General features: G+C 44.8%; 3 protein-coding genes and 1 long non-coding RNA gene across 4 annotated transcripts; 2 read left to right on the plus strand and 2 right to left on the minus strand.

Moving 5' to 3' along the window:
* Positions 1-5422: 5422 nt before the first annotated feature.
* On the plus strand, positions 5423-8297 carry LOC117866908 (uncharacterized). Its single transcript, XR_004643035.2, has 3 exons — positions 5423-6191; positions 6923-7285; positions 7362-8297. It is a non-coding gene; the product is annotated as an uncharacterized lncRNA (long non-coding RNA).
* Positions 8298-9343: 1046 nt separating this feature from the next.
* LOC117833653 (uncharacterized) lies at positions 9344-11775 on the plus strand. Its single transcript, XM_034713232.2, has 2 exons — positions 9344-9767; positions 10295-11775. Exons 1-2 carry the CDS (start codon positions 9380-9382, stop codon positions 11398-11400), a joined length of 1494 nt encoding a protein of 497 aa, XP_034569123.1. The 5' UTR covers positions 9344-9379; the 3' UTR covers positions 11401-11775.
* Positions 11776-11816: 41 nt separating this feature from the next.
* Positions 11817-14961, minus strand: LOC117833654 (uncharacterized). The gene is made up of 8 exons (XM_034713233.2): positions 14642-14961; positions 14424-14522; positions 13688-13847; positions 13428-13607; positions 13193-13327; positions 12518-12600; positions 12332-12425; positions 11817-12240 (listed from the first exon to the last, which is right to left on the minus strand). Exons 1-8 carry the CDS (start codon positions 14935-14937, stop codon positions 12142-12144), a joined length of 1146 nt encoding a protein of 381 aa, XP_034569124.1. The 5' UTR covers positions 14938-14961; the 3' UTR covers positions 11817-12141.
* Positions 14962-15530: 569 nt separating this feature from the next.
* LOC117834064 (uncharacterized) lies at positions 15531-16739 on the minus strand. Its single transcript, XM_072295726.1, has one exon. The coding sequence runs from the start codon at positions 16422-16424 to the stop codon at positions 15723-15725; it is 702 nt and encodes a 233-aa protein (XP_072151827.1). The 5' UTR covers positions 16425-16739; the 3' UTR covers positions 15531-15722.
* Positions 16740-24086: the final 7347 nt, after the last annotated feature.

A 24086-nucleotide genomic window follows, 5' to 3' on the forward strand; every position in this document is an offset into this window, starting at 1 on the left:
TCAGCACCTGGTTGTGGATAAGTTGGAAATGTAAAAAAGGGACAAAATCTAAGTTTAATGTGAGCCACTACTGTCCAAAGTGGAAGAAAGCCTTCTTCTCCTTGTCTTCAACTTGAAAAGCATAGGATGACCACGGAGCTCCAGCGATGAGAGGAAGCATCAGCGGGCGAAGTAAAATGAGACTAGAAAATTGATTGGCGATATAACTTTAATAAGATATATATGTGTGTAGGAAATTTTCTGGATCCTCCAACCATTTGTTAGCCACATTGCAGCTGTGCAGAGAAGATCCCTTCTCCTGGTTGGTTCTTAGAGTCTGATTGGTTGGCTTCCAAAATCTGCCTAGCCAAAACTAGGGCAAGCCTATAAAATTTTTGGCACTCTTTTGGTTGGCACCCAATCAAGTGCTATTCTAAAAGTCCTACCCAGGTTTTGGTAGAAAATTTTTGTCATGCTAATATTTTGGCTCTTACCTTCGGTGGATCTGCATGGCGCATTGTTGTTGACGCTTGTTATTGACACACTTTTAGTGTCATTTAAGTGGTGTTTTCATACATATTCTTGTACTAACCTGCTATTTGGCACCTGAAATGACCCCATTTTCGCATATGCAGTGTATTTTGGAGGACATTCTATTTTTGCAGAAATCATACATAAAAGCATATTTTTGGATAAAGCCTTGAACAAGCAACGAACCTGTCAAAAACGAAGGCCAGCGGGCTCAGAAAGAGCCCAGGCTGATCGGCCTGGTGAAGCCCAAGCCGAGCAGCTAGGGGTCTTCTAGCCCCCTCCGACACTCATTTTTGGCAAGCACTCCTCCAAGATTACTTAAGGGCTAAGATTGTGAAGATATGATAAGTATCACTTTGGAATCAAAGAGGAATCAAAGAAGATCAAGCGGAGATTTGGAAAGTTATCAAAGATCAATGTCATCCCAAAACTATCTATGTGACAGGCCCACATGCACACAAAAATTAGCTTCCAAAACATCAGACGAGACTTGACGACGAAATTGGACGTGAGGGGATAAAAGGAAGGGCCAAACCAATCGGCCTGGGCCCAGGCCGATCGGCCTAGGGCTTTCCTTGCTCCCCTCGCCTTCCTATTTTAGTCATGCGTCTTCGAGACTATAAGTATGCCCAGAATTCATCTGCACATATGTGACATCTGGCCCAAAATTTGGATGGTCCAGTAGTGGCCCATGAGCGTAGGTGCGCATATTTAGTACCACCTTGCTACTTGAGTAAGGATGGAGTCAACTTATAAGCCTTTGTTAACCAGCCATAGCACCTTAAGGTTAATCCTTTTACACGAAACGAGAATGAAAGTGTAAGTAGGGTACTACGTGTACGCGTGCCCACCCCTCGGAAGGTTTTGAGAGAGGCTGGCCTGAACATGGGACCAACATCTTCATTTCTTTGCTTTGACGCATGTGCAAAGTTCAATTGTTTTTTTTATTATTTCTACTCTGGTTTGTTTCTGAATGTGACTGCAAAAGCATTTCTGGAACTACTATTTGGAGAATTGGGTGAGAGATATAGCGTAATTATGTTTTATGAATGGCCACACACATGCATCAATATCTAGCAGAACTTTCTTCAACTTTCTATAGCTTCCAGAATATTATTATTTAATGGTTTGCACGCATTAGTTATCCATTCTGGTGATGTTTCTGGATAATGGTTATATGAATATGTTTGATTTTTTTTGTAAGAAGGTAATGTACAATAAACAATATGTCTATTAGTTATCCATTCTGGGAAAGAGAGGGGAGATTATTAAGAGGGAGGAAGAAAGGGAGAGTGAGAGAATAGAAAGGGAGAGTGAGAGAATAGAAAGGGAACAGGGAGAGGGAGCGTAAATGAATCTATGTATACATTGGAGGGTCAGGAGGATCAAACTAAAGAACCTGGCACTTAAAATGACACCTATGCCTATCTTTTAGATGGGGCCATTAAAGTTTATTTTTTTAATAACAACCCCGTATGTTATTTAGGGTTTGAGATTCTCTTAAGGCTAATTTCAATGGAGGATTTATATTAATGGGACGGTTTCCAACATTATCACATCATCTAAACTGATTTTTTGTTGATGAATGAAACCATACATCCAATGTAGAGTTTCATATCATGGTTTCGTAGGCCAGTTATAGACTTTGATTGAGATGCATTTGATTGAATAAAATCAGTTGAAATAAAACTCTGATGTAGTTTCGACGTGTGTCATTCATAATCTTAGAAACAGTATATACATATTTTCATGCTCGTGCATGAAAGATATTCTTTATCCCCAGTCTCAATGGAAGTTTTATAGAAGTTTTAAGATATTAAATTTTATATCATATCATCAATTTTGCTGATTTAGCAACATCATCTGACTTAGCAAGCTAGTTATGAAGAGAGAGGGGGGAGAAGTTTTATCAAATGAGAGGAGTTTCTTCCGATGAAACCTGACAGGCACAATAATTACTTCTCAATCTTCGTAAATGCAGTAACGTGGAACTTATGAATTGGCCGCTGGTCACTCACTGTAGCCAAGACTTGGCCTTGGACAGCACGAGCAGGTCGCCTTGTCTACTCTCATGGGCCCCAAGCCTGGACGACTTGACTTGGGGCGACGACTGACCGGAGGCTACTTAGGGTCTCTTTAGTTCCCACTTAGCACCTGTCACGTCAAATATTTAATACTAATTAGAAGTATTAAGCATAAGCTAATTACAAAATTAATTGCATGGATAGAGTCTAATTCGCGAGACGAATCTATTAAGCTTAACTAGTCCATGATTTGATAATGTGGTGCTACAGTAACTATTTGCTAATGATGGATTAATTAGCCTTAATAGATTCGTCTCGCGAATTAGCCTAGGGGTTCTGCAATTAGTTTTATAATTAAATCATGTTTAGTCCTTCTAATTAGCATCCAAACATTCGATGTGACACTACTAAAGTTTAGCACGTGGTATCCAAACACCCCCTTAATAACCCGATCCACCCGGCGCGTTACGCCAAAACTGTCACGAGATCAGGAATCCCCGGCTCCACATGCCATGCACGGCTTCGGGTGTGCCGGGGCCACGCGGGTGCACCGGCACCAGTACGTACGCGGAACACCACTGCAACAGCAATATAAGGGCAGTTCCAATGGTGTATTGATGATGGTTTCTATCCTCGTTAAATGACTTGCCACATAGGTAAAATGTTGACATGGCAACGTAGTTGATGAAGAAAGAGAGCAAAAATTCTAGAAATGGTTTCCTCATGAAGAAATCAGGTCTTCTCTTCACCCAATGCACCAAGAAACCATAAAATCACCATTGGGGAGAAACCACCAGTTTCTAAGGGGCTCGTGCCACACTCCCATTGGAGGAAGAAGATAGAGTTGGGAGAGAGAGAGAAAATAATTATTACTCAAAGACACCTCTGTGAAAGATAGTTCCTATAAATGATTTCTTGTGCTATGGAAACCGCGTCGATCAGTTTCTTTCATTGGGACTGCCCTAATGGACACGTTTCTCTGCATTTTCGCTGTTTCTTTCTGCCCATTCGAAGAGGGGTTTCGGCCGGGCTACCTATCGATTTTGCACGTGTTGAGGCACACACAACAGTGTGAGTGGCAAAGGGACGACCCAACGACGGTTCGGATTGCACATCTAGCTAGCGAGGGACACCAGCTATGCGGCACACTGTGCTGCTATAACAATGTGGCCCGTCGTGACGGTTGGCAAATGCAATTAGCTACCAGAGACAGCTGCCAAATTAAGATGACAATGATGGATGTCTACCGATTACTATACCTAGAATAAATTGAGCATGCTTGTTATTAGTCGACATGCACATGATATGATGAGACAAGCGTGTTTCTCGTTGGGCTCACAACTCACAAGCTACCAGGGACGTGCCAGCTAGTTTGGCACGTAGGTAAGGACGACGGGTGGAAAATGAGGTACACGCATACCAAGCCAAAATATGCTCAGTTAGCAAAAAAGATATACCAAGGTGAAGTATGCTCAGTTTGTATTATAAAAGAGACTAATAGGCATACAACATTATTTTCGTATTCCCAATTTACATATATACTCATATAAGTTTGCCCTAGGTTATCTCCTAGTGAAAATTTGGGGGTTATCATCATGTGCTGCGCTTTTTCTTTTTCTGGTCAACACACCGAACTACGCTAGCTCATGTGTAGTGAAAATCACCTCGCGGGGCTCCTGCCTCGAAATCGGTCAGACGGTTCGAGCGGTCCGACTGATCGATACATGGACACCACGAAAATCTAAGATCACCGTCCTGGGAGGAATCCCGTTAGGGATGGTGCGTGAGTTGCTCTGATATGAGCAGACCCTTAGACCTTTATCAATCGCCATTGAGACGAAGCAAAAAAAACAAAAAGGCTATGAACCGCTTGGCAAACTCCTTTCCCATCATGAGTTGGTACAGCCTCAGGTCCATGAACCGCTTGATGATTCAGCATTGAATTTTTTCGGGCCGTTCGTAGGTAGATCCTGGGCATGGGTTTATGACACTGCCCACCAACATAAAGTTTCTTGGAGAAATTTCAAGACACTACTAGAGTGGTAAATTAACAGTATACGATATTGTGCTCGGAAGTGCTCGCCTGATTGATTGCTCAAGAGGTTTGTGGATAACCCCCTCATTGTCACTGAAAATACCATGATGCAAATTAATTGTAGAAAAATATTCAACCAAATTGAGTTGTAAATTCTATTCTCAAGGTAAAAGTGAAGTATCAACAACTATTTAATTACTTGCACGACGTTATCAAGACTTCTCATTTCCTCGCAGCTTCTGTGTTGGTACTCTATAATGACACGATTAACTACCCATTTCAATGGCTTTACTGGTTTAATCCTTACACTAACACACTTAGGGGGTGTTTGATCCCCGGGCTAAATTTTAGCTCCTGTCACATCGAATGTTTGGGGCTAAATTTTAGCTCCTGTCACATCGAATATTTGGACACTAATTAGGAGTATTAAACATAGACTAATACAAAACTAATTTCACAACCCCTAGATTAAATCGCGAGACGAATCTATTAAGCCTAATTAGCCCATGATTTGACAATATGGTGCTACAGTAAACATTCGCTAATGATGAATTAATTAGGCTTAATAGATTCGTCTCGCGATTTAACCTAGGGGTTCTGCAATTAGTTTTGTAATTAGCTCCTATTTAATTCTAATTAATATCCGAATATCCGATGTGACACGAACTTTCAGATCCAAACAGAGCACGAATTTACATGGCTTCTGCCGTTTCAGATTCATGCATACAGCCTCAGCCGTTGGATGCCGCAACATCTTCTCCACCCTAGCACGCCGCCAGCTCGATCGCAACACCACTACGGCCTTCCGCTCGCTCGCTACTGCTGCTCGCCCAAGCAGCTGCTGGCCGCCTGCTCCGTTCCTGTTGCGTTGCTCGTCTGTGCCGCCCTCATCGTGCCACCGCTCATGCAACAGGCCTGTAACACCTGTGCTGCTCCCGCGTGTTGCATTTTATGACGATATTACTTTTTCGTCTAAGACTAAGGGCACGTACAACCCACAGATGACCCTTATCTTTTTTTGCCACATCAGCTGAGGAGGTCTACGTGTACAATTAAACGAAGAAAGAGGGGCTTGCCGTCGCCTCGTTCGTCTACGGCACGAGCGCGTGCTCCGACGAGAGGCGACGGCTCCGAAGCGCGCTGCAGGACCAGCTTCCGGTCGTTGACGGCGAGCGCGGATCGGATGCGCGCGCGCGATTTTTGGCTTCCCGCTGCCGCGCGCAAGTCGTCCCGCCACCCAAGGATTCGCGCGTTCCTCAGCCCACCGCCGTCCGCCAGCAAAATCTCCCTCCGGCCACCCGGATCCTCCTGCAAAATCTCCCAGCGGCGCCCCGGATCCCCGATGCCTCCACCGGGGGAGCTGCGGCGGCGCTGATGCGGAACTCTACGCCGACACCGCCGACGCCGCCCCCACCAAGGCACCAGCTCCCGGTCCTCCGATCCCGGGGCTCCCGAAGCCATGGAGGGGGAGGAGGGCCCCGGCGCGGACATGGAGGCGCTCGTCCGCCGCCTGAGGCTCCACCGCGCGGCCCCCTCCCCGTACGAACGTCTACGTCTTCCTCGCCTTCACGCTCCCCGCGTCCTCTGAAGCCTACGCTCGCCTCACCGCCCTGGTGCCCAAGGTAAAAGAACCGATTTTTTCCCCTGCTCCTGCTATCTGTCGTCTCTAGCATCACTGCTGCGTAAACTAGACCAAACTGGACTTTGGAGCTCACGAGTAGCGCTGCAATTGCCGTCATGAAACGAGTTGATGTAGCTGCTAAGATATTGCTCCGCCACAATTTTGCAAGATATTTTCTTCATGCTATTAGTTTTTCTCCTGAACAAGCTAATTATGTTGGACTAGTAGGTTCTTAGACTCGCTGTTGCTAAGCAGAATGTATCTGTTACAAATCATTTGGATTTCTCTCATCTTGTGCTTCGAACTTCAAAAGTGCCATGTTCTCAGTATCTTGTGCTTGCAATTATGTTCATTGTATACCAATACCTAGATGCTCACACTTAGTTTAGGACGAGTTAAAAATCATTCATGGAATATTAGAATTGCATCTTCAGGGCTTAGTTTTCGTGCTCTGTGTGACTATATTGCCTTGGCACCAATAAATTTGGACAATACTATGATGAATTGCTTACATTGGTAGATTCTTAATTGGTCTGATTTTTCTGTATGTGCATAACTGAAGAAGCTCTTCATACCCTGTAATAGATTCTGCTGTGTCTGCTGCTTGTTTTATAGTTTATAGTTAGAGCCTGCTCCGTTTTATATGATAATAGAGTAAAAGAAGAAAGAGACTGAGGTTTTTTTCTTTTGTCACATTCAAGACTCCTAATGTCCATATGTAATGTCCTTCAGGAAGATGATACTGAGATGGATGTTGATGCTGCGGCTTCGGCAACACAGATTTCAATCAAGCATGGTCTCCCTGAAATTGAAATATATTTTGCTTGTCCTGATTTTCCTTATTGATCAAAAGAAATATGCCGATACTTGTTCTACTTGGGTAAGATTAGGACAATTCAGTTGGAGTACACTGATGCTAAAGAAAGCCTCCTCCAAGCTGCTCGGAAGGCACCCACATCAGCTCGTGGTTTTCGAATTCAGTGCAACAAATGGGCTATCATTGTGAGGCTACTTCTTGGAGAGATTCCAGAGAGGACTGTTTTCATGCAGAAAGGAATGAAGAAAGCTTTGACACCTTATTTTGAGCTCACAAATGTAAGTAACTTGTCATTATTTGAACTCTATGTTACAAATAAGCGGAAAAACTCTAAACTTGTATTGTTGCCTCTAGGCTGTCAGGGTGGGGGACCTGGAACTGTTCAGGGCTGTCCCAGACAAATTTGCAAGCACATTCAGTGCAGACAGGATATGAATATGATAGATGACCACTTTTTCTCCATCTGGGATTTTTTCAGGGGAAGTTGCATTGCCAGGTGGAAAGGCTGAGGAGGGCGATGCTGATGATGCAGCAACACCATTCTCCACTCATTCTCAATTGCACATGTGTCTGTTTCAAACAAAAACTAAATGTCTTGGCCCTGGCAATTCTAATTTTATCTTCTTTTGATCAGCTGATAGGTTTAGATGTCATACTGATGAATTCTTTGTTGTATTGGACTATTATGAAGTCAGAAATTGAAATCATGCAGTTGATGTGGTAGAATCTTACTAGTTGTCATATGTTGTGCTGATATACTTTTGCAGGATGTCTACTAGCTAATTTATGACATCAATGAGCTGTGGCTTTAATTTAGTTCACAATATACTTTACAGGGATAAAAATCCAACACCTCCTGCTGACCATGCTTTCTAAAATCGACTGAATATAGTCTGATTAGTTTCAAAATATAGTAAATGTTTGAGCAAGTACAGGAGTTTGTAAATGTGTCATCTATGTTTGATATCAGTCCATTTCAACAAATGATTGCTCAAGTGTTGCCTGCTAGCTTGTGGAGTTGTGGTCTTCTGTCCTTTTCATTGTACACATGCAAAGGAAGGCAAAGATGGATTTTAAGCATATTTGGACTATCTATTGATATAAATATATAATATATTTATGCTTCTCTAAAAGACTCATGCAACTTATTTGAATATACCATGCATTCTCCCATTCAAGCACCAAAATAGCTACAAAGATCAAATGTATACTTGATTACCAACTCTATGAATGGATTAAATAGCTTGCAGATAGCTAAATAGACGACTCACTGTACAAGCTGTCTTTTTAGTTGTCTGAGTGTGACATGGCATAGTTCATAGACAACAGCTGTCTAAACTATGCAATGGAAAGGTATTAGAAGAGGATCTATAAAGCTATCTTGACTGCTTTGTGTGATCCGGATGACAAGGGTGGAGTACTTGCATAAGGATATCCTCTTCCACGATGCAAAGAAACTTCGTTACAAGAGGTGCTGGTGCTTCCCCAACCTGGTGGAGAATGTTCCAAGATCATCGAAGCTCAAAGGATGCTTTATCAACAAAGTTGATTTTTATTGTCAACATTGCCAAATCAACGATCATCACACAAGGGGGCATCCAATTCCTAACCCTCTCCTTCGTACTTTGCCATGTAACAATATGTCACTTCAATGATCATCACTTCTTGTTGAGTATACTTAACAATGGCAAAATGACATCTAAGTTTATTGGCACTCAAGTCAAGGGCAAATTTTATTGTTAGATGTATAGTTGAGTGCTGCACCTGCTATAGAACTAGTTCTAATATATTAACATAAATTGTTAGTATATAAAAATTATTTCGAAACATACCTATCATGGGTCTAGTTTTATAGATCTCATCGTAAAGGATACAGTGGTGCAAATGGAATTGGAAACATGCATATGAGAAGAAAGTTATCATATTTTTAAAACGTAAACCATGTTAAAAAATACGAGACTCCAATCTCCTCCCATGGCCCCCAGCAGGCCTTGCAGGTGTCACGGCGCGAGCGCGACTCCGTGCGAGCTAGCTCTTTACCAAGTTAGATCATATAACCAGACCAACAAAAAGGAAAGATCAAAGGAAAAGAAAAAACATCTTAGACCAGCCCATCTATAGAACCAGGGCCCAGAGCCCAAGAGAAAGAGAAGGCTCAAAAACTAGGTAGGACCAATGGGGAAGAAATCAAGCCCAGCGCGATGACGACAGGAAAGCCGGGTGGCAGCGTGAGTTGGGCTAGATTTTTTTAATAAGTACGCGCCCACGTGTCTGGCCCAGGACCAGGCCCAGCCCACGAGGGTTTTACTCTTCCGCCTTCTAAAGCCCAACCGGCCATCCCGCCGCCACGGCGACCTCGCACCACCGCCGCCATGTTCCCCTCCCGCGTCCGCCTCCTCCGCGGCGTCGAATCCACCAACCGCGGCGTACTCCCCCGCTGCTTGGCTCCCCACGCCTCCTCTCCCTGGCACGGCGGAACCGCGCAGCGCCACTACCACCACCACCACCAGCTGCAGCAGGAGGACGAGTGGGATGAGTCCAAGGCGGTGAAGGTGACGGTGTGGTGGGACTTCCAGAGGTGCCGCCTCCCTTCCCGCGCCGACCCGCGCTGCCTCGTCCCGCGCCTCACGGCAGCGCTGCGGCGCGCCGGCATCCGCGGGCCCGTCAACGTCACCGCCTTCGGCGACGTCACGCTCATCCCGCGCGCCGAACGGGAGGCGCTCACCGACACCGGCGTCTCCCTGTCGCACGTCCCTTACAGTTGCGCCCTCTGTCCCCTCCCGCCACTGCGATTTCTCTGGTTGCAATTTCCGCGCCAGCCTCGAAATTTCATCAGAATGAGAAATGATTACTAATGTTAAAAAAAAGAAATGATTACTCCATTTGTTGCTTCTGATTGGTTAGATTATATGTAGTTATTAGATTATATGTAGTTTACAACATATGTGGTTCAAACAGTACTGGAATGTGTTTTCGTTCATGTCATACTGGATACAGTCTTGGAATCATGAGCATAGTGGTTCTAATCTATTGGTATCTACTGTAGTAGATATTGGCACAATTTATCCGTACAGAGGGGGATTGGTTCATATTAGTATTCATGCTACTCTTAAACCTGCTGTCAAAAATATGTAACCTTCTAGGAATGTGTATTGATCTTCAATTCTGCTTCTCTCTAAGGACGTGAATTATCAAATATTAGGACACCCTGTTTTTGTATAATGATTTCAGTTATACGGTGTTGCTATTCCATCTAATTGTGCTAACAATACATTTTTGTTTTCTAGGTGGGAAGGATAGTTTGTACCAATCATTCATGCCTGATCTTGTCTCTTGGATTGCTCAGAACCCTCCACCAGCCCATTTCCTCCTTATATCAGGGGATGAAGACTTTGCAAAAGTTTTGCATCGTCTTCGGATGAGCAACTATAACGTATTGCTTTCTTCCCCAAATGATGGCTCCAAGATGATGCGCAGTGCAGCGACATTTATGTGGCCATGGGAGCCTCTAGTTAATGGGGTGGGTCTCGTACCCAAATATTTGAATCAACCACCTGATGGTTTATCTTCTTGGTATGGTCAGTACAGGGGATGTGGTGATGACCTTCTCCTGGAACCAAAGAAGCCCATGGCTTTGCAACGGAAGACCAAGGAACCTAAAGTCCCCAAATCTGTTGTCATTGGAATTAAGCAAGTACTGCAATTTTACCCTGAAGGTGTCAGTGTTTCAAATCTTCAAGCTCAGCTTAAAAGGATCAATGTGTTTATTGATGAAGGATTCTTTGGCTTCAGAAGGTTCTCTGTCCTTCTCAAAGCCATGCCTGATGTTGTGAAATTTATAGATCCTCTACCAGGTGATACTGAGCCTGCTGTGGTTGAGGTTTTCAAGAGTTCAGTGGAGTCTTCTGAACAAAGTAGTTTCAACAGAATGGATTCTGCTCAAAGTAGCATTGAGGAAAAACACCACAATGAAAGTGAAAGTGAGGAGCTGTCATCAGTGGATGACCAGCCTTCCTCATCCGAATTACCATCATGTACGGAAAAGAAAACTCTGGTAACTGAAGTGCTGTTGTCCCCATTAGAACAAGTATCTAGAGGCCACAAGAAAGCTGGACTAACTCAACGAGCAGAGAGACCTTCAAACCATGTGGAAGCTGATGTTACTCTGGCTGGGGATGTTCCATCACCACCATCTGATGCACCATCTATAGATCAAAGGAACGCTGCAGTTGTTGATCTGGTTAAGAAAACAGAACAACCAGTCAACCGTATGGAAGCTGATAAGGTGGATGCTTCTGGCACTCCTTCCTCGTCAGGGGCGCAAGGTAGTATTAGCAATAAAAGGGGACTGTTTGAACGCATATCGTCTCTATGGAATGGCCAAAGTGCTTAGGTTTGGTGGCACCTCTTCGAAAGCATTCGATGATTTGCCTATTCATCAACGCATAAGTAGAATCTTGTACTCCCTCCGTTCCAAATTTCAGGTCGTTCCAAATTCATAGGTCTAGACATACACCGTATCTAAGTATCTAAGTGCATAGCAAAAAACTGTGTACACCTAACGATCTACAATTTGGAACGGAGGGAGTAGAATAGTTATTCAGAGGTGTAGTGAACACAGGATGTTTCATCTGGATATGATTAGTATAAGGAACCACTGCGTATGTGGGAAGGATTGTATTCATTATTCAGTGTACGGTAAACCTTTGTTTCTTGAGCACAGAGCACAGATGCTAATGCACTGATATGCTTTTCCTTCGAACAGAAATTCCGTTGATGCCTGAAAATGAACGTGATTATGAAGCCAACTGAAGCTAAATCAATCGTTTTTGTAGTTCTGTACATAGATGTTAGTGATGAGAACAGTTTGGAGATGCAGTTTTTTCAAGACCAAGAGCAATAAATATATAAACGAGCGGAATTACAATTTGGAGGTGCTGTTTGTCAATCTCCCCCTTCGCGTGCATATTGTTCTCCTGTAAACTCAGAACATGCCAGGCTACATTCTTAGCTTTTGCTTTCCTCCCTCTCATACCGGAACACCCCAAAATCACCTCATTCTTGCTTCGCCACTGATGGAATATGCGCCCAGCTGAGCTGCTTCCTGCAGTATGAACACTATTTGCCTTCCAGTTCAGTTCATGACTCTTGACTTCACCAAAGTCCAGGTGTTGAACTCATCCATCCTTAGCGCAAACGAACTTGAACTTGGTTTTCCACCTCCACCATATGCCTACATTTATATGATGTGGCAATACATGAACAATCAAATCCAGCTATAATGCCATGCAGTTTTGAAGAATATAATTAGAACAGTGGCATACCTTTGCAATCTCTGCTGTATTAGTTGTATTGTCAGTAGTCCTCAAGCAAACCTTTAGGATACCTCGTTGCATGAAGACCACTGCTCCAATAGGCCTGTGATGAAAAAACATTCTTGAATAAATAACCTGAGAAACACAAAATAGGCATGATATACACGTTCTGTCAAACCTGAATAAAGCTTATACCTTAATCCAGCAGCAGCACTCCTCCGACTCAGCTCCAAACCGATTTCATGACTCAATTTTGAGTGTCCATCTGCTCTGATTGCCTTATAGTAAAAAAAATAAAACATGTACTATAGAAAATGAGATATTTTTAGAGCTAATTATATAATATTTCCCCCTAAAAAAATATTATAACAGATCTAGAGGCAGGCTCTAGAGCTGGTCATACTCAAGCATCCAACCAAGTTCAAGAACAGTCAGGTACGCAACAATCCAAGAACAGACGGGGTTAATGATAAACATAAAACCACTCCATCAATTCGCATCAAGAGTCCAGTTAAAAAAAAAGATTGAGCAAGCATGAACAGCTGCAAAAGAACATCTTATACTGTGCTGTTTGAATGTGGAAGAAGGGATCAATCAATTAAAGATGAGAACCATAAGGCTCAGGCACAAGCATTCGAATATGAACAAAACATGCCTATCTCCACTAGCTGGTAGCATAGGACCATTAAAACAAGAGCAGCCATGGAGGCAGAACTACTTGCCTTTGCTAAAGCAATAGAGTTAGAAGGCTTCAGCAAACAAAAGAGCTGTACTGCAAACATTCTGCAGTATTAAGCTATCGAAGATACACAAACTCACAAACACAAATGATAAAATCAGTATAAATGCAAGAGCATGTTGTTTTCATACCAGGCATTCACCATACAGCCCTCTTCCAAGTTGAATCTTGAAAGGCTTCTGTATGAACTCCCCTGCAGCCTGCAGGCGATCAAGAGCCAGTGATTTCTCCCTATTAAGCAGATCGCCACCATCAAGTTGTAGTAGCTGTTTGGGGGTACCAATAAATGCAATCATTGACCATGTCATGCTGGAAAGATCAGAATCTTACAAGAGACAAGCATGATGGCAGCAGGTAGGGCTAAACCTGTTCAAAAACATGAGGATTTGTTACACAGTTCAACTTTGCACGCTCTTCCCTAAGTGCTGTCTGAAATTCCTTGGTGTTAGGCAGCTGCCAGCGTCGCAAATCTGCATCCTCTATGTACTCAACAACATTTGAAACCCGCTCCTCATCTTCTTGGTTGAACAAGTTTTCACACATTTGCTGTGTGAAAATAGAACATCCTCATTTTTCTTCTGACCATACAAGATAATGAACATGAATGATTTTTTCTCTATACTCACAGAGTCAGATTTTGTCCCTGCTAGCTTCTTGGAGAAATAATCAAATACAGATCGAACACTGCTTTTTGACGTGTCAATATGAAGCTCAACATTGCTTGGGCACTGACCCAACTTGGGGATTCTTGCTAGTGTACTTTGCCGGTGATCAAATGCTATCACACTGCATCAGTTGGCATGTCATGAGATAATACCTCTCTACCGTGTTGCTCACTTAAACAGGACTGACAACGCGATGTTTCTTATAATAGAAAAGATACATCACCAAAAGATACACACTTTTAAAGGGATGTGTAACCATTTGGCAAATATACTAGGTACATAAGTATGAGCCGTATGGAGTCATTAGAAACTTCAGGTGTAAATCATATAGGTATACTATACTAGTAACATTCTAAGGTGTATCTAAAGCAATTTCTCGTTTAGAGAAGATTGTAAGATCGCAAACAGCTTACTTCATAAACTGCAATCGTCATTATGGAAAGTTTGTAATCTAAGAGTAGATATGTTCCTTTCTTTTGATTCTTCCATACAAAAGCAACTTCTCTTTCTGAGCATCGTCGGCAGTGGTAAACTATAACTAATTATCATTATTCCAAACCACCTTTTGAACATTGTCAGCACTAGCAATTATCAGTATTCCATCGATTACTCAAATCAATTATTCCTACATAGAAAAACATTATCCAGTGACCCATTTCTATTGCAACTCATTGTCTTGACTTCTTTAGAAACGCACCTGGGGACAAACTGGGAGAGCTCGAAAGCGAACTTCTTCGGCCCAATGAAATCCAAGAGATAGCACGTCTGTAACCCCGCGTCCTCGAAGTCTTCAGCTCTAATTGATCCAATTCGTTTCAACAACACACACCGCCATGGAAGAAACAATCGCACACGCTGGTTAACACCGCTAGGAGCAAGTGGGGTGCAAAATGGCGAGGTACGGCGAGAAGGAACCTGAAGGGCTCGACGGAGGAGAAGGGGAGGACGAGGAGGCGGCGGCGGACGCGCTGGTGGAAGAGGCGGGCCGCGAGCGCGCCGTAGGCGCCGGCGAAGGTGGGGTAGTTGTAGAGTGCGAGGCTGGCGGGCCCCGCCGGGTCGTCCGCATCGGAGGAGGGGGCGGCGGCGGCGGCCTTCGACGGGAGCGAGTGCGAGCGGATAGCCTCGAGGGCGGCTTCCGAGCGGAAGCCTCGCCGGCGCGCGGGCGCCGGCGGCGAGGGGACGGCGGGGATGCGCGGTCCGCGGCGGAGCATCGGTGGTTCGGTTTGGGCCGCGGTTACTGACTTTTGGGTTTGGGCCTCCTTGTTGCAAACATAAGTGGGCCAGGCGTGGCATGGATTGTTAACGCTTTTTTTGTGCGTGCATAATAAAGCCCTCCATTTATTATCCCCGTATTTTCCGTTTATATTTGTACAAATACGCCTCAATTTACCCTCGTATTTGCCGTTTATATTTGGACAAATACGCCTCAATTTACCCACGTATTTTCCGTTTATATTTGGACAAATACACCTCAATTTATCCCCGTACTTGTAGTTGCAAAGATAAATCGGATCGTATATGGACAAGAGGCGTTCTTGCTTGCGAAGAGCACGCCTGTCTTTTTTCAATTGAGCTGCAAGGGTGAATTGAAATAACATTTTGACGCACCTGGAAAATGGGACAATCAATTTACACAGTTTCAGAAAATCCCAAAATCCTACGTTCTATAATTTGCATTATATTTCAAACTGTCTGTATATGTTCTATAAAAGAAAGAAGTAGCAGTCAAGAAGATAGTCTTTCGCAACAGCAGCAGCATCAGTCATCAGAGCAACACAACATTTACAAAAAGTCGTCAAAGGCATCATATTGAACCCGGCCAAATGCTTCAATTCGATTTTGTAGCCTGAAAACCACACCTCTCTGTTAAAAAGTAAAGGAAAAGAAATCGCCCCCGGAACTTTTATACACCCGGGTCCACTTGCACACTGATCCTACGGCTGCCACGCGTACTGCCAGGGAATGTTACTGCAGTAACTGTGTCAATGTCATCCAGCTACAGCATCCGGCGCTGCCGCCTCTTCCAGGTGACGAGCGCCACGAGCGCGAGCAGCATGACCGCCGCGGCGGGCGCGACGACCATGAGCGCCGGGACGCCGCCGGCAGGCCGCCGCCTCCTCCTCCTCCCTCCCCGGCGGTGGTGCCTCGGCCGGCGTCGTCGGTGCCGGCCGTCGACATTAGCCTCCGCCGACTGATCATCAGTATCGCTCTCGCTGCAGCCCTCGCCCTCCTCCGAACCGGACCCATCCACCTCGTAGTGGGTGTGGCGCACCCCGTTCCGGCCGGCGTCCTCGTCGACGTGCCCCGGTTCCTCCACCGGCAGCGTCGTCAGGTGGCTGCGCTCCGATTCCAACGACGCCGCGGTCGACTCGGCGTCGGCGTCGTCACCGTCATCGCCGGCCCCGACATGGAGGTGGGTGCCCACGGCCACCGGCACATCATCACCATGCGGCGGCGGCGCTGCCGCCAGCTGCGTCTTCCGCCTCCACGGCCACGACAACCTCATGATGAGAACCTCCTCGCTCCACCTCTGAATACCACCGTGCTGCTGCAAACTTATAGACGAGTGAGTAATCGAAGGCTGATGAAGCGAGATGGCAGATGGAAGGAAGAAATGAGACCGGGAGACGGGTTGTCTTGCAAATGAAAAGCAGGGGTGCTTTGCTTTGTCGCAGGGACATGCAGATGCTGTCTCCATCTGGCAGCCTCTCTAGCTAGCTAGCTAGCTTTGTAGGCGTCGGCACTTTCACTGTGCGTCGGCAGTCGGCACAGGGATGGGCCGGGGTGGGCCGAGCTGGTCTGATGTAAGGCTGTAAGCCAGGCCCAGCCCGTGCAAAATTCCTTCATGAGGCTAAGGGGAAAGGCGCTATTTTTTTTAAGGTGAAGTGAAAACAGATGAAGCTTTTGACCCCAGATTATGCAATCCAGATTGCCGGATTATAATGGTTCAAACAATAAACTATGCATCAACTTCTACCAGCACGTATTACCCCCACCGTACAATTAAAAAGTACAAAAGGTAGCATAACATTAGTTTCTTTTCCCGGTCTCTTCTCCTTTGCTCGCACTGAATGGCCTACTTGTAGTTGTAGGTGAGCAAAAAGATGGGAAGATTCCGTAAGCCAGAATCCAGGTTGCCAAACAACCAATGGCTTTTCAATCTTCGCCTTTTTACAATCCAGATTCTTAGAATCCACAATCTAGGAGCTACGAAAGGTCCGTTCCCTAAGTAGTGATGGGTTCACGGCCGCGCCACCGCCGGAGGCAAAGACGACGCTGGCGCCAGCGCTTCCGTCGGACCTTGTGCTCGATGTCGTCTCGCGGTCCGACGTGGCGACACTCCTCCGTTGCGCCGCCTGCTGCAAGCCCCTCCGCCGCGACATCCTCAGACCGGCCTTCATCCGGCGCGTCTGCCACGGTCCCGCCGCCGCCGTGCCCCCGCGCCTGCTTTGCTTCCTCCAGAGCCGCGACGTGTTCTTCCGCCTGGTCGCGTCCCGGGGATTCCCGCCTCCGCCGCCCTTCTCCCTGTTGCATCCAGCGACTCCCGCGGCGGCGTACCTTTTCGAGCAGCACCTCGCGCCGTTCCTGTCCCGCGGCGGCGCCGACATCCTGGCGCGCTACGAGCCCGTGACGTCGCGCGGCGGCCTCGTCGTGCTCCGCCGCCGGCATGACACCGATGTGCCACAGGAATCAGGCATATGCGTGTACGACCCCATGACCGGCGGCCGCGCGTTCCTCCCGGCCCGGATCCACCGGAGATGGCAAGATACTCACCGTACGGTGGTCTCTGCACTTACGTCCTGCTCAAACCTACCCATATTTTTTACGGGAAACGGCAAGGGAGGCCCCTACCCATATTTTTTATATATGTGAAAAAGGAGTGTATGTACAGGGGTTAAGGCTTCAAACCTCAAAAAGAAAAGGGGGGAGGCTGATTCTACAAGAGACTACTCAACCAACTACTAATCCTCTCCTTGAGCGCTGGTTTTGCCCTTAGGGTGACCAGCCGAAGCTCCTCCACAGAACTCACTCTCCATGAAGCAAATGACAGGGATCCTCTGTCAGCATGGTGAGCACAAAAGCGAACTATTCTTTCACCTTTTCTTTCACAATTTGTATCACCCATTTGTATTTCTTGTAATCGGATCTGGACAAACTTGATTTTTGCGATCGTCAAAGCCAATTGTTAGATATTATATATTTGAATTGTAATTTGTATTTTATTATTTTGTTGCCTAATTATATTGTTATATAATTGGTGAATTTTTCTATTGTCTGTTTTCCTATAGGTACTCAGAACAATTTCAGTTTTTGACCGTAACTTTTTTCTTGTGTAGAATATTTGCTTCTTTTTTTGGCCTTTGGTGCCCACAAACGGTTTATATTTTTTTTCCAATTGAGTACCTATTCATGGTCACTACATTTTTCTTAATACTTAGAACGATGACATCTTTTTTTTAAACATATTTTTTGGTTTTGAATTTCTTCTTCTTGTTAGTATATTTGCTTCTTTGTTTGGAACATTTTCCTTGGTGCTAGCTTGAACATCTTTTTCAAATTTTTTCTTGCTCAATTTTTCCCTTGGAAATATTTTCTTGTGAAGCTTAAAAATATTCAAAGGTTATATTTTAGCGAGCAATTCACATATGTGTTTAAAAAATTATTTAAGCTGATGCTTTTTTTCAAGCTAAATCTTTGGAAAGAAGAATACAAAATAATTTCTTTGTGAGGAAGAAAAATATGGGGCATGTACTAATACGAACATAAAAGGAACAAGGAAAGACAAGCAATAAGTATTTTATTAATAGAGTAACAAATATAAGTTCCACGCGTGCGACACTCTACTGACGGTGATCAAACTTGAGTGACGTGGTCTTCTGATTCCTCGCATGTACAGATCATCGGAGCACATCCGATTATACTATTATGGCTGTCGTCTTCGATCTTTGTTTCACGTTCTCCATGCAATCTATGGCAAGGGTTAGTGTAGGGGTTTGGGTGTCCACGCCATCTTGACCTGAGCGACGACGTACTCCAGTTCTAACATGCACAAGCTACGGGCCAGTGCGGATGTGGTGTGTTTTGGCCACGCCATCCCTACTTGGGCATAGGCTTCTCGACAGACGCGACTCGAATGACGGATCTCAGTAGTAGATGAGTACACTACTATCAAAAATGATTTGTAGGATCATTTCGTTTTTAGGAACGCACAACCCGTGCACTATAGCATCATATTCTTGATCCTGAAAATCTATTTACTGGGGGCGGTTCGAAACCCAAACCACCACAGGAAATCATCATTTCAACGGTTTCTAATCGTTCCTGACTCTGACGAAAATACGGCCTCCTGGGTGAGAGAAAAAAAATCCTATTTTTTTAATCTGTTTTCTAAATTTTGTATTTTTAAAATTTTCAGGAATCGATTTCTAGGAGTAAATTTGTGCTATAGAAATGGTTTTTTCTCTCACGGAGCCAACGTTGTGGATCATATCCTGCCCACGACGGAAGGGTGGGGGCCCAAAGGAGCGGCAGGCGGGTGAAGAAGCACAGTAGCCAGCTGAAGCTGCGCGGGAGGTATAGTAGAAGACGAAGGTGAGTCGTTGGATGATGGTCTGATGGCTCAAAAATCGAGTGAGGGAGGCTCTGTTTCACCCGTGTGACATATAGACAATCCTATTTTTTATATAACGGTTATGATGGTTCTGGCTCCTCTTGTTTTCTTCTCAATTAGATGCATATTATAATTTGGGTGCTCCTCTCATATATATAATCCCAAACTAGACTCAGTATGATCTACTTGATCTTTAAAACAATAGATGATATACCTCCAAGGTAGATTCAATCATTACTCAACCAATTGATTACTTCTATGTAGAACAACATAAAGATTTGAAATCTATTATATGATGACCAAAGTTAAAAAACATGCTCTCCCTCACAATGACATCTTTTGAACTTAAATTCCTTGGTCATATTTTTCATAAGTGTAATTACCACAATGCTTAGTTTTTCATTAACTTAACTCATAATTCTTCTCGATTATGATGAAGATGGGAACCATATGCTTCATGTACAAATAATCGCTTATTACTCTATTGTGTAATGGAAATAAAGTTTTATCCTTATAGAGAATTATGAGTTAAAATGATTCATTTTCCAACATCACCAATATTGTGTACCATTTATCTCGCTGGAGGGTGGAATAAATCAGTGTATAACACTTGGTGAATTGTCAGGCCCAAGGCCCAAGGCCCAAGCCCAGGTGACGCAGTCTAAAGCCCATGAAAAGACAGAGTACAAGCGCGCGCAATGTGTGTGATTCAGGCAGGCCTGCAAGCCTTTCTTGTGTTGGGCTGCGAGCCCACGTCTACGTACTTCCAATAAATCTAATTTCTTCTCTCCTTGTATATTTTTCCCACCAAAAAATAGATAAGGTACAAATAAATAAACAAGTGAAGTTTGAATGGCCAATTGCTTGCCTTCTTTTTTGTTTAGGAAAATAGGAGGGGTTGCTCTTGTTGACACCGGTTTTTGACCAGAGTCAACCGCTATGGATAAGGTTCTTACAGCCGATGAATGAGAGAGGAAAAAGTCTGTTGTTGAAGCCATGTTGACCAAGATTAACCGCAGTTGACCAGGATTCCAAAAGTCGATGGAAGACCAGGCGGGCCCGGTCCGAAGCGAAATTGACTTCATCAAACAAGGGAAAGTGTGAAGATTTATCTTTAGTAGTTTTTAGAAATAGCTGTAATAGTCATGTCGTAATCAACTAGGATTTTAGCTTGCTCCAGGGTATAAATATAAACCCGTGAGCCTTGTAATCAAGAATTATCAATTAATCAATACAACCTTTCGCGCCACGCCACCAAAACCCTAGGAATAGTAGATTAGATTCGATGAGTTCCTTCTAGCACGCAAGGTTGTATCAGCTTCAATCTCAGACGAGCTTGTAAGTACCGTCACCCGATCATTATGACCTCTATCAGAACTTTCTAAGTGAAGTCTTATATTCTGATATTGTTGTGTGGCTAGTTATTGAGTTTGCTTAGATCTATCTAGGTTGTCTTTATCGGCTCCTTAGTTGTTCCTAAGCCCTCACAGTTATCGAACGGTTTAGATCTGGCTAGGTTGTCTTTATCGGCTTTCTTGCCCTGTTTAAACGTATCGTTTGGTAGACTCTGCACGCTTTTATTGCTTTATATATGCAAGGTTCAATAGATCTTTACCTCTACCCCTCGTATTGCTAACCGTCAGGCCTCTGACGTCAGCACGCTACTGTTGAGAGCCGATGCTTCGGTCGGGTCTTATTCGTATCTCACGGAAGCATGATGATGCCATTGAGCCGATAGGGGCGCATACAAGGCCTTGTTGTTGCAAGCTTGTCTAGTTGAGTTAATGAGCTGAAGTTAATGCTCTCTCACCGTGTTACCTTGTCTAAGTTCAATTATACGGTCATGACATTTGATTAGGTTTCATTAGCTTAATTAATTTGTAAGAGGTAGGCAGGAGGTTCTTATTTGTTGTGTTAATAGATTGATGTCAATGCCCTCTCTCGTATTACCTTGTCTAAGTTCAATTACACTTATCAAAGATATTGGCTAGATCTATTAACCTATATGATGTGCGCATGGTTAACGAGAGCTCCCTTCTTGTCTATTGTGTTACGATGCTTTATCTTAGCCCTTCGGCTAACATAGCCGATGTCACATGCCTTTAATGTTTTATTTATTTACACCGCATGCTTACATTAAATATCTATCCGTCGTGGTGTTCATTCCAAGAATGCCTACCCATGAGTTCTAAAGACTTCGCTACCAATCAACTTAGAAATTTAATGTTTACCTTGTCAAGTTTCAGATCAAATTGATTGGCACACCTTGCACCACTTGCGAGCCGATTTGGAACCTGCACTGGAGTTAAGCAGATCTTCCAAATTCTCCGTGTTGTTCAACATAGAATTCTGAGGTTCAGATTTTAATGAACGGCCTCCTAAATTGGTTCCCTTCTTCCTATGTTCTTGGGCAAACCAACAGCACAGGAGGCCATTAAAGAGAGACAGCCAAATCAATAGTGGAGGCTGTTAACGTCTTTTATCCACTGTACTAATCTCTCTGAAACTTTCTAAAAATTCATTTATTTTGGTACGGAGGTGGTGTATAAATTGGACAGAGAATTAAGTAAAAATGTGAATGATTAATGCAATCCCTACGCGTACACCAGGATGAACTGAACTGCTTGATTCCCCGTCGCCAACGCCGGCTCCTCGATCATCTCCTTGTCTGCCAATGTTTTAAATAGTGGGCTAAAGCCTTTAGCGGTTTAGTTTTCAGAGGCTAAAAAAGCTATAGCCGATTATAGCCTCAATAACCCCATTCAGCGGTTTAACAAAAATGCATGTTAAAACTCAGAATTTAATGGATTATCCTGTCTCGGTTCTGAATTATCACACATCACTTACTGCAATACTTCCTCCATCCCACAAAGACTCTTCGTTTAGAAAATTTTAGATAATATAATAGTAATGTTAAAAGTCTAAAATACCCCTAATAACTCTTCTTAATCGGATAGATTACCGAGTAGAATTAATTATGTATGCACGATTGCAGTAATTATCGGACCTATTAGTCTTCCTTATTCAGTGAGTCTAGCTCGAGCATCGATTGTGGGAGTAAATGATTTATTTGTTAACTGAGCCAGATGATGATCTTTATTGGATAGTCTGAAAATTACATGAATATTCTTTATGGGATAAGTTTGAAAGGTTTTCACTCTTTTAGGATAAGTTTGAAAGGCTAAACGAACAATACGTGGAATGGAGGGAACAATGCAAACAAGCAAGAACAATGCCCCGCCGCTCGCCACGCCACCCATGCCGCGTATCCGGCGATCCCCGCCAGGGCCGGCCCGGCGAGACAGACGCCGGAGAGGAACCAGAGCACGCGCAGCCTCCGCTCCTCCTCCTCCTCGGTCTCTGGCACCGGTACGGCGGCCGCGGACACCTCGGTGCCCTCGCGCTGCGGCGCTCGGCGAGCGCGTAGCCGACGAGGCCGCCGGCGAAGTGGGTGGCGAGGTGCGCGACGACCACGCCCTCGTTGGGGCTCACCAGGCTGTCGGCGGCGCAGGCCAGCAGGACGCCGTAGGAGACGTGCACGAACACGGCGCACGGGCGCGTTGTCACGCTGAGGGAGCTCGCCCAGAGGAAGGAGGCGAGGCAGAGCGGGAGGGAGAGCCGCCACGCGACGAGCAGCGGCTCGCCGCGGCAGCGCCACAGCACGGCCGCCGTGGACGCCGCGAGCACCAGTGTCAGGAGGACGAGGCAGGGGCGCCGCTGCTTCTGCTTCCTCGCGTCCTCCTTCGGCTTCTTCGGGTCGAGCGGCTGCCGGCGGCTCCGCCACTCCTCCATGTCCATGGTCCTCTGGTCCCGAGCAGCGTCGCTCTTGACGTCGGTGGCGACGAGCGCGACTTCTTTCTCCTTGAGTTCCATCTCCTCGTGTCAGCAACTCAGCAGGGGACGTTGACTGCCGGCGGTCGGAGCGAGGCAGGAGGAAGGCTAGGATATATATACATCTAGAATACAATGCAGGCTAAGTAAACGCATATGGAAAATTAGAAATAACTGGAAGCAGGGAAAGGAAAATTCTGCTGGCATAGCACCTCCCGTTGAGATGATGTACGTCACCGTTCTTGAGTTCTTCTCAATCTCTTCTCTCTCTTTTTTTTTTTCCTCCAAAAAACACATCACAAATGAAACCGCTGCCATACACACATCCGCACTCACACGGTCACACCTATGACAACACTAAGCACATCTTAACTTTAAGAGTTTCTCTAAAAATTATTCCCCAGGATTATTACTAGGGTCCTTTCCAAATTTTCTTTCCTCAAAAACATCCTACGGCAGAACTCCAATAATAACTTCCCCAATATTTCAAAACACACCACGTCAACACGACGCGGGTGCGTAGTCACGGAACCATGGTGGCGGCCGGGACGTCTGAACAACGACCCAGGAGCCCTTGTCACGAGGTAGGCTGTGGCGGAACCGCCCAACTTAAGCTGGTTTAAGTGCGCCTAATTGCTGTCGGAACAGCAATTATTCGAAACGCACCTAAAACAGCATAAGTCCGGTAGTCCGTCGAGTGTCCCTGGGACTCCTCGAAGGATCCACGGCGTGTCTCATAACCATACATCAGGATAATATCCGCGATGGGATAATATCAACAAACATTACATTTTTACATACATATATAAAAGGTACGAGTTATTACAGGACATAGGTTGAAACAAACTTAGTGATGCAGTGTTAGACAAGCTCTAAGATTTAAACATACATAGTTCAGGAGAAGATGCGCAAGTAGAA

This window comes from Setaria viridis, chromosome 8 (assembly GCF_005286985.2).
Source record: "Setaria viridis chromosome 8, Setaria_viridis_v4.0, whole genome shotgun sequence".
NCBI classification, from domain to species: Eukaryota; Viridiplantae; Streptophyta; class Magnoliopsida; order Poales; family Poaceae; genus Setaria; species Setaria viridis.